At 42.0% G+C, this 11,143-nt stretch overlaps 1 protein-coding gene across 1 annotated transcript; it reads right to left on the bottom strand.

The window, feature by feature from the left end:
• Positions 1-674: 674 nt before the first annotated feature.
• Positions 675-10,419, bottom strand: LOC115194867 (nidogen-2-like). The gene is made up of 7 exons (XM_029754798.1): positions 10,249-10,419; positions 9,640-9,704; positions 8,870-9,001; positions 8,561-8,640; positions 1,012-1,156; positions 840-925; positions 675-766 (listed from the first exon to the last, which is right to left on the bottom strand). The coding sequence occupies exons 1-7, from the start codon at positions 10,392-10,394 to the stop codon at positions 740-742; spliced, it is 681 nt and encodes a 226-aa protein (XP_029610658.1). The 5' UTR covers positions 10,395-10,419; the 3' UTR covers positions 675-739.
• Between the last annotated feature and the right edge of the window lie 724 nt (positions 10,420-11,143).

Below are 11,143 nucleotides of genomic sequence, written 5' to 3'. Positions count from 1 at the left end.
GATTTAGTGAAATGTGAAGATGTAGATTCAGTAAAGGGGTCTTTCATCCCTCTGTGGCCTGGAACAATTCTTCAGCCTCAGAGTAGCATGGTTTTGACTGTGGACTCTGTATATATTGGAATGACATTTTGATGTCTATGGAGGACCAAAGCTGCCATAGAGTTAAATGAATATATAAAGAGAAATCCACAAAAAAGGAAATACTGACAGATTTGATTCCACAGTCCAAGTCCTGCAATCAGAGTTAGGATGCTAATATTTGTAAACTCTTTCAGTTTTGTTCTGTGGGTGTCACCGAGTAGGCTGACACCCCATATCATGGACCCAAGAGCCATAGGCATTAATAAGGCCTTGCCTGTGCACGTGACTAAACCCCACAACCCCCTTCTAAGCTGTCCATCTTTCTGATTTCCACCAATTAGAGTTGATGAGGGACAATAGAGTGCTGAGTACCAGGCAGTTAGCAAGTGTGGTAGGCTACTAATGACCATCACCAGCATCAGAGCTTGGAGAAGCCTAACTACTACATGGTCACATGGAATTTGACTGCCTTCATGTCCTGTAACCACAAGTGTATTGGCAATACAGTCCTACTCCTTCCTCTATTTCCCAGAAATGGACTGGTTCAGATAATCACACCAACAATAAAGTAAGTAAATCAACAGTTTAATCTCTGGATTCCTTCTTGTATTGAATGTGAATCAGTTCCTGTAGTACAGTAAAGACAACTGTCAGTCTTCTACATCTTAGTTCCAACACCTTTCATCTACAATTAGACACATCAAGAACCAGCTGCAAGAAGTAACATTTAGTGAATGAGTATGTATATACACACGCACCTTGCTGGAACAGTTGCTAGCAGTTCCTGGTGGGGTCTCTGTACCCTGGATCTTCTGTCCAGTACTGGTCACACACCAACAGTAACCTACCAGAAATAGACATGTTGCATATAAACACATTGAATTGTCACATTCAACTGAATTGGAGAATTTAGTGTGCGTCAGTGTTAACCTGTAGAGCCCGAACATTGCTTAGGGGTGTATTGTCCATGGTGGTCACACGTGGGGATGTAGGCGCCATTTGGGCCATTTATAGCAGCATCTCTAGCATCCTCACAGGGGGTCTTGGGTCGTATCACCGCGCCATCTATAGCATCCTCACAGGGGGTCCTGGGTCGTATTATAGCATCTGGACACAGGTAACATACATTGTAATGTGGACATACAATAACACTGCAGGACAATGTAAGGGCAGAATATATATTAGCCAGAATAGAGTTCCATTTCAGATGCAACCTACGTACTTCCTGGCTAAATATTGAAGTTCAGCTACATGTTTATATTGCCTATGTAGTCAAAATTCAGTGTGTCTTTCATATAACAGCTGATGAAACTAAGACTGAAAGTGGGGGTAAATTGTAGTTATTGCCTGATGATTGGATTGTCTAGCAACTATACATCCAGTTCAAAGATCAAGCCATTCATATCAGAACACCTCAGTCCAGCATCTAGACACCAATATACATCTCTGGAACTAGACGAGTGGCAGGTAGCCTAGCAGTTAGAGATAAGGCCAGAAGTTCAAGTCAGTGAGCTGACAAGTTGATATATCCATCTATGTGCCCTTCAGCAAGGCACAACCTTCATTTCTCCAGTGTCACGGTTGATAATGGCTGACCCCTCAGAGGGTGTCCATTGGAGAACCGGGTATGAATAGAAACACATGTCCAATTCACACCTGCGTATTAATACCTACATGTGTGTGAAGTAGAACAGAGCAACACCAACAGATGTTTTTATTAAAGTGTTGGTGAGTAGGTGTGAGGTATGTCACTCTTACCTCCCAGAGCAAAAGCTGTGCTGACAAGCAGAATGATGGTCAATATTGCCATGGTGAAAGTCTCCTGAGAGAGAGAACAAGAGTGAGATTAGTTGAGCATTTTAAATCATCTGGAATGGCTGTGGGTACTAGAGGAGAGGTTAAGGAAACACTGTAAGTACAAACCTTAAATAACTGCCAAAGCAGCAATTTCTAAACCCAGTCCTGAGGACCCCCAAGAACCAAGTAGTCGCAACACAGTGCTACTAGTCTTCTGACAGCCGCAAGTATCATTTCTTCAACCACATAGTAGATTAGCCTTGCACACAGGAATATGTATCCTTCCCAAATGACTCCTCACTCCTTATGTAGTGAACTACCTTTGACGAGGGCCTACAATGCACTACATAAGGAATGGGAAGCATTATAGATATTGTCAGAGACTACCCATTTACTGCAAAGGTACGGATTAGTCTACGCTATTAAATCCAGGGGGCCGCTCCACAAAATGTACCAAGTATATAGTGCACTACGTTTGACCAGGCCACATAACATTAAGGTACCATTTGAGATGCAGCTGAATAATGATGCACGCTCACCTTCTGCACTCTTCCAAGGGATTCACTGGTTGTCTCTCTGTTGTCTGTGAGTTATGGTCTACCTCTTCCACCTCTCCTTTTAAAGGACCTGTCACAGGTGTGACTAGTTGCCTCATTAACCCAACGAGAGATCCCGATGTTGGCCATTAGCTGGTGGTGTAAACAACTTAAGTAGAAATACTTTAAAGTAGTACTTAAGTCGTTTTTGGGGGGTAACTTTACTTTACTATTTATATTTTTGACAACTTTCACTTAACTACATTCCTAAAGAAAATAATGTACTTTTAACTCCATACATTTTCCCTGACACCCAAAAGTATTCGTTACATTTTGAATGATTAGCAGGACAGAAAAATGGTCAAATTCACACACTTATCAAGAGAATGTCCATGGTCATCCCTGCTGCCTCTGACCTGTCAGACTCACTAAACACAAATGCTTTGTTGTAGATTGTGACTGAGTGTTGGAGTATGCCCCTGGCTATCCATAATTATATTTAAAAAAACAAGAAAAGGAATTTGAAATGATTTATACTTTTGCTTTGATACTTAAGTATATTTGATCAATGACATTTAATATTGATACTTCAGTATATTTAAAACGGAATAATTTTAAACCTTTGCTCAAGTAATATTTACTGGGTGATTTTAACTTTTACTTGAGAAATTTTCTCTGAAGGTATCTTCATAGGCAGTAAAGAGAGTAGTAGAGGAAGATGGCTCCAGTATCGAGGGATCCTGAGAGGCTCCTTGTGAGTATGCCGTTCCCAATAGAGAGTGATAGGAATAACGTGTTTCAGTAAGGTTGGTTTCTTAGCATTCATAGCCATGGTGATCAACTGTACCGCAGATTAGAACATAAATCACAGAAAATGTATGTTGTGGTGGCAGCTGCATAAAACTCCTTGGGTTACGAGATTTTACAGCAGAACAGTTACAAGGTGTGATGAACGATAGTGTCCCGTTCTCCCAGGCTGCCGGCCTGCTGTAGGATAAGATAGACCCAAGTAGTGGAATAGTGGTGAGGTTTTAATGGGTCTAGAATCAGATAGGGCCAATTAGTGGAATAGTGATGAGGTTATAATGGGTCTAGTATCAGATAGGGTCATGTAGTGGAACAGTGGTGAGGTTTTAATGGGTCTAGAATCAGATAGGGCCAAGTAGTGGAATAGTGGTGAGGTTATAATTGGTCTAGTATCAGATAGGGTCATGTAGTGGAATAGTGGTGAGGTTTTAATGGGTCTATGGTCAGATAGGGTCAAGTAGTGCAATAGTGGTGAGATTTTAATGGGTCTATAGTCAGATAGGTTCAGGTAGTGGAATAGTGGGAGGTTTTAATGGGTCTATGTTCAGACAGGTTCAGGTACTGGAATAGTGGTGATGTTTTAATGTGTGTATGGTTAGTTGGTAGGGCAATTTTTGTTTTCTGTTTTTTTTTCTATCCCTTTCCCCATTCTTTTATACCCTCCCCTTTTTTGTGTCACAAAATGTCATGAATTCACTCTCCAGAACAGGACACAGCCCACACGTTATAACTCAGTCCACGTAAACTTGCATCTCAGCCCATGTAGACTTGCGTCTTCAGAGCGTAGCTGGATTGTGCATCACTTGCAATCAATCAAATCAATCAAATGTATTTTTAAAGCCCTTCTTACATCAGCTGATGTCACAAAGTGATGTACAGAAACCCAGTCTAAAACCCCAAACAGCAAGCAATGCAGGTGTAGAAGCACGGTGGATAGGAAAAACTCCCTAGAAAGGCCAGAACCAAGGAAGAAACCTAGCGAGGAACCAGGCTATGAGGGGTGGCCAGTCCTCTTCTGGCTGTGCCGGGTGGCGATTAAAACAGAACATGGCCAAGATGTTCAAATGTTCATAGATGACCAGCAGGGTCAAATAATAATAATCACAGTGGTTGTCGAGGGTGCAACAGGTCAACAAGTCAGTAAATGTCAGTTGGCTTTTCATAGCCGATCATTCCGAGTATCTCTATCGCTCCTGCTGTCTCTAGAGAGTTGAAAACAGCAGGTCTGGGACAGGTAGCATGTGCGGTGAACAGGTCAAGGCTCCATAGCCGCAGGCAGAACTGTTGAAACTGGAGCTTCAGCACGGCCAGGAGGACTTGGGACGACACATATCTTGATGCTGGGGACCACCACCCATAAAAAAAAACGTTTCTGGCTAAAGAGACAAGACTAACAAGGGAAATCCATGAACTAATAGTACAGGTAGATAGCAATAAAAATGATACTACAGAGATACAAAATAAGTTAGAGGAAAAACAAAAGAACTTGAGGAACTTATTCAAGAACGATCTAATGTAATCTATTACAAAAATAAAGCAAACTGGATGGAATATGGAGAAAAATGCACCAAATTCTTCCTGAATCTCCAATACAGGAACACTAACAAAAATAATTTGCAGAAACTCGTTACTGAAGACGGAGTCGTCTATGATTCTCCGAATTATCTTTTAAAAGAGGAAGCTAATTATTTTAGGCAGATGTTCACATTAGTAGCTTTGGATAGAAAACACTCAAAAGTTTCTAAAACTGTTTGAATGGTGTCTGTGAGTATAACAGAACTCAAATGGCAAGCCAAAACCTGAGAAGATTCTGTACAGGAAGTACCCTGTCTGACCATTTCTTGGGCTTCTTTGTCATCTCTATCCAAAACAAATGATCTCTGCTGTAACGTGACATTTTCTAACGCTCCCATAGGCTCTCAGAAGGCGCCAGAACGTTAAATGATGACTTTGCAGTCTCTGGCTGAAAAACAGTAGCGCACTTGGTAAGTGGTCGATCTGAGAACAATGAGACGGGCTTGCGCGTGCACGAGACGACTCCATTTTCAACTTTGAGACCTTTGAACGAAAACAGGGTTTCCCGGTCAAAATATTATCGCTATTTTACGAGAAAAATCACATAAAAATTGATTTTAAACAGCGTTTGACAAGCTTCGAAGTACGGTAATGGAATATTTTGAATTTTTTTGTCACGATACGCGTCACCCTTCGTCACCCTTCGGATAGTGTCTTGAATGCCCGAACAAAACGCCGCTATTTGGATATAACTATGGATTATTTGGAACCAAACCAACATTTGTTATTGAAGTAGAAGTCCTGGGAGTGCATTCTGATGAACAGCAAAGGTAATCCAATGTTTCTTTTGGTAAATCTGAGTTTGGTGAGTACCAAACTTGGTGGGTGTCAAATTAGCTAGCTCGTGATGGCGAGCTATCTACTCAGAATATTGCAAACTGTGCTTTCACCGAAAAGCTATTTTAAAATCGGACACCGCGATTGCATAAAGGGGTTCTGTATCTATAATTCTTTAAAAAAAAATTATGTTTTTGTGAACGTTTATTGTGAGTAATTTAGTAAATTCACCGGAAGTGTTCGGTGGGAATACTAGTTCTGAACGTCACATGCTAATGTAAAAAGCTGGTTTTTGATATAAATATGTACTTGATTGAACAAAACATGCATGTATTGTATAACATAATGTCCTAGGAGTGTCATCTGACGAAGATCATCAAAGGTTAGTGCTGCATTTAGCTGTGGTTTTGGTTTTTGTGACATTACATGCTAGCTTGAAAAATGGGTGTCTGATTATTTCTGGCTGGGTACTCTGCTGACATAATCTAATGTTTTGCTTTTGTTGTAAAGCCTTTTTGAAATCGGACAGTGTGGTTAGATAAAGGAGAGTCTTGTCTTTTAAATGGTGTAAATTGTCATATGTTTGAAAAATGGAAGTTTTCGGATTTTCGAGGAGTTTGTATTTCGCGCCACGCCCAATCATTGGATATTGGAGTGGTGTTCCGCTAGCGGAACGTCTAGATGTAAGAGGTTTTAAGAAAGTTGATGAGCTTAGAGCAAGGATTTCTTTCCAGAGAGACATCGGGTCCTGTAACATACTTTGTTTCACGGAAACATGGCTCTCTCGGGATACTCTGTCGGAGTCGGTTAAAGCCAGCTGGATTCTCAGTACATCGCGCACACAGGAAAATATATCTCTCGGGCAAGCAGAAGGGCGTGTTTCACGATTAATGACTCATGGTGTAATTCTAGGAACATACAGGAACTCAAGTCATTTTGTTCAACCGACCTAGAACACACAATTAATTGCCAACCATATTATCTCCCAAGAAAATTCTCCTCCGTCTTCGCCACGTCCGTTTCCTTGCCACCTCAAGCCGAAACCGACGGCCGTCAAAATAACTTGATTGGACTTTATGCAAACTGGAAACCACATATCCTGAGGCTGCATTTATTGTAGCTGGGGACTTTAACAAAGCAAATGTAAGGACTACGCTGCCGAAGTTCTATCAACATATTGACTGTCCAACTCGCGCTGCTAAGACAGTCGACCATTGCTATTTAAACTTCCGGGATGCTTACAAGGCCCTCCCCCGCCCTCCTTTCAGCAATTCTGACCACGACTCCATCTTGCTCCTCCTGTCCTATAGGCAGAAACTCAAACAGGAAGTGCCCGTGCTTCGTACTATTCAATACCCTAACCAGAAACTGTGGATAGATGGTAGCATTCGCACGAACCACCGCATTTAATAATCATTAAGCTCGAGGCCCTGAACCACACCCTGTGCAACTGGGTCTTGGACTTAGATACAGGCCGCCCCCAGGTGCTGAAGGTAGGAAACATCACCTCCACTCCGCTGATTCTCAATACTGCAGTCGCACAAGGGTGAGTGCTAAGCCCCCTCCTGTACTCCCTGTTCACCCATGACCGCGTGGCCAAGCACGCCTCCAACACAATCAAGTTTGCAGACAACCCTAAAGGCTTGATTACCAATGATGAGACAGCCTACAGGGAGGGCGGCTCTGGGAGTGTAGTGCCTGGTTAACAACCTCTCACTCAATGTCAACAAAAGGAGATGATCGTGCACTTCAGGAAACAGCAGAGGGTACACCCCCTTATCTACATTGACAGGACCACAGTGGAGAAGGTGGAAAGCTTCAAGTTCCTTGGCGTACACGTCACTGACAGACAAATGAACCACCCACACAGTGTGGTGAAGGCACAACAGAGCCTCGTCAACCTTGTGGCTAAAGAAATTTGGCTGGTCACCTAAAACCCACACATTTTTACAGATACACAGTTGAAAGCATCCTGTCAGGCTGTATTGCCGCCAACGCTCGTCAGAGGGTGGTGCGGTCTGCCCAAGGAATTACCGGGGGCAAATTATCCCCCCTCCAGGAAACCTACAGCACCCAATGTCACCGACAGGCAAAAAAGATCAAGGGCAACCACCCGAGCCACTGCCTGTTCACCCCACTATCATCTAGAAGGAAAAGTCAGTACAGGTGCATCCAAGCCAGAACCGAGAGACTTAATAGCTACTCTCTCAAGGCCATCACTAGCACTTTAGAGGCTGCTGCCTATAGGAAGCGGCTAGGTCACTGGCCACGTCAATACTATTTACATATCTGCCATTCCTCATCTCATATGTATATACACACTGTATCTTAAGACATTCCGCTCTGACTTCTTCCATAGGTTTATAGTCTTTATTCATTCCTACTTAAGTGTATACACGTTGTGTAATTTGTTAGATATTACTGCACTGTCGGAGCTAGAAGCACAAGCATTTTGCTACACCCACAACATCTGCTATTAACCTGCATGTGACCAATAGTTGATTTGCAATTACATTGATGTCAGTGATTAGAGGGATATAAAGTGCTGAGTACCAGGCAGTTATCAAGTATAGTAGGCTACTAATGACCATCAGCAGCATCATAGCTTGGAAAAGCCTAATTACCATGACTAAGTGGTCACATGGAAGTGACTGCCTCATGACCACAGGTGTGGTGGTAATACGGTCACCATAGCCTTATTCCTTCCATTTCCCAGAAATGGACTGGTTCAGCATATCACACCAACAATAAAGAAATTGAAGCAACAATTTTAGATCTGGATTTATTCATATAGAATGTGAATCAACGCCCATAGTACTGTAAAGACAAGCATCAAAGTAATGCCAATGTTTTTGCAAAGTCTTCTCAACGGCTTGGTTCCACTGCCTCTCATCTGCGAGAACCACTATAATTAAACAAAAACAAATATTAACACTCAGAACAAGCTGCAAAGAATGAACATTTAGTGAGTGAGTGTACCTGCATGCACATTTGACAGAAGCAGTGCCTGGTGGAGTCTCAGTACCCAGGATCTTTTGTCCAGTTCTGGTAACACACCAAGAGGAACCTACCAGAAGTGGACATGTTAAAAAGCTGTTGCATAAGTCCCCACAAGAAAAGTAAACAAACATGTGACATTTTGTTAGTCCCCATGAGGTCAAATGCTATTTCCAAGGGGGTTAAGGTTAGAATTAAGGTACGGTTTTTGTGTTAAGGGTAGAGGAAATAGGATTTTAAATGGGACTGAATTGTGTGTCCCCACAAGGTTAGCTGTACAAGACTGAGTGAGCGGTAACCTGTAGATCCCCAGTGTTGCTCAGGGGTGTATTCTCCCTGGCAGTCACACGTGGGGACGTAGACTCCAGGCGGGCCATTTATCACAGCATCTCTAGCACGCTCACAAGGGGTCTTGGGTCGTTTCATTGCATCTGGACACACAGGTAACATACATTGTAACGTAGACATAACATTCTGGAAGCTTGGGCTGCATCCCGTGTGGGACCCTACTCCCCTATGGGCCCTGGTCAGAAGTAGTTTATACGGAACAGGGTTCCATTTCAGATGCAACCTAGGGACTTCCTGGCTAAAAAAATAGAAATTCTGCTACTTGTTTAAAGGGCCATGCAGTCAAAATTCAGTTTCTGTGTTTTGTATAACTGCTGATGACACTAAGACTGTAAAAGTGGGGGTAAATTGTTCAGTGTCATTTCTTGATAGTTGCTAGACAAGCCAGTCATACATACAGTTGAATGATTAAACTATTCATATCAGAATACCTCAGTCCAGCATCTAGACACCGATATACATGTCTGGAACTAGAAAAGTGGCAGGTAGCCTAGCGGTTAGAGAGTTGGGCCAGTAGTTCATGTCAGTGAACCGACAAGTTGGTATATCCATCTATGTTCCCTTCAGCAAGGCACAACCTTCATTATTCCAGTGTCAGAGGGTGTCCCATGGAGAAGCGGTTATGAAAACATTTCCAATTCACACCTGCATGTGTGAAATAGGACAGAGCAACACCCACTAATGTTAATTAAAATGCAGGTGTGAGGCATGTAACTCTTACCTCCGAGAGCAAAAACCGTGCTGATAAGCAGAATGATGGTCAATGTCGCCATGATGATAGGTCTCCTAAAAGAGAGGATTAGATGAGAATTTTAATCAGCTGTGATAGTACTGGAATATTACAAGTCAGTGGAGTGGCTGGTGGAACTAGAGGAGAGGTTAAGGAAACCCTGTGTTAATTACAACACTTAAGCAACTGCTAAGGCAGCATTTTCTAAACCCAGTCCTGAGGACCCCAAGAACCGAGTATTGGCAACACGGTGCTACTAGTCTTCTGTCAAAACTCAGGTATCATCTCTTCAACCACATACAATAGATAAGCCTGGCACACAGGAATATGCATCCTTCACAGATGGCTCCTCATTTCTTATGTAGTGAACCATCTTTGGCAAGGGCCCATAATGCACTACATAGGGATTGGGAAGCAGCCTAGATGTAGTCAGAGACTACCCAGTTACTGCAAAGGTAACTATTAGTCTATGCTCTTAAATGCAGGGGGTCACTCCACAAAATGGCACCCTATATAGTGCACTACATTTGACCAGGGCCACATAAGATTAAGGTGCCATTTGAGATGCAGATAGTCTATTAAATAATGATACAATCTCACCTTCTGCACTCTTCCAAGGGATTCACTGGTCTTCTCTCTGTTGTCTGTGAGTTATGGTCTACTCTTCCACCTCTCCTTTTAAAGGATCTGTCACAGGTGTGACTAGTTGCCTCATTAACCCAACGAGAGATCCCGATGTCCGCCATTAGCCAATGATGTAAAGTACTTAAGTAAAAATACTTCAAAGAAATACTAATTCGTTTTTTTTGGGTATCTTTACTTTACTATTTATGTTTTTGACAACTTCACTACATTCCTAAAGAAAATAATGTACTTTTTACTCCGTACATTTTCCCTGACACCCAAAAGTAATCATTACATTTTGAATGATTAGCAGAACAGAAAAATGGTCCAATTCACACACTTAAAAGAGAACATCCCTGGTCATCCATACTGCCTCTGATCTGGCAGACTCCCTAAACACAAACGCTTTCTTTGTAAATTATGTCTGAGTGTTGGAGTGTGACACTGGCTATCTGTAATTAAATTAAAAACAACAAGAAAATGGTGCCGTCTGGTTTGCTTAGTATAAGGAATTTATATAAGGAATAGTATAAGGAATTTGAAATGATTTATACTTTTATTTTTGATACTTTAGTATATTTAAAACCGAATACTTTTCTCAAGTAATATTTTACTGGGTGACTTTCACTTTTAATTGAGTCATTTTCTATGAAGGAATCTTCATAGGCATTGAAGAGAGTAGTAGAGGAAGATGGGTCCAGTTTCGAGGGATCCTGAGAGGCTCCCTGTGAGTATGCCGAGGCCAATAGAGAGTGATAGGAATAACATGTGTTTCAGTAAGGCTCTATTTTTATGTCTGTTTTTTTCTAAACCATTTCCCCATTCTTTTTTACCTTCCCCTTTGTGTCACAAATTGTAATGAATTCACAAA

The sequence above is a fragment of the Salmo trutta genome, chromosome 5 (assembly GCF_901001165.1).
Source record: "Salmo trutta chromosome 5, fSalTru1.1, whole genome shotgun sequence".
NCBI lineage: Eukaryota > Metazoa > Chordata > Actinopteri > Salmoniformes > Salmonidae > Salmo > Salmo trutta.
This window is presented reverse-complemented; position numbering and strand designations above follow the sequence as displayed.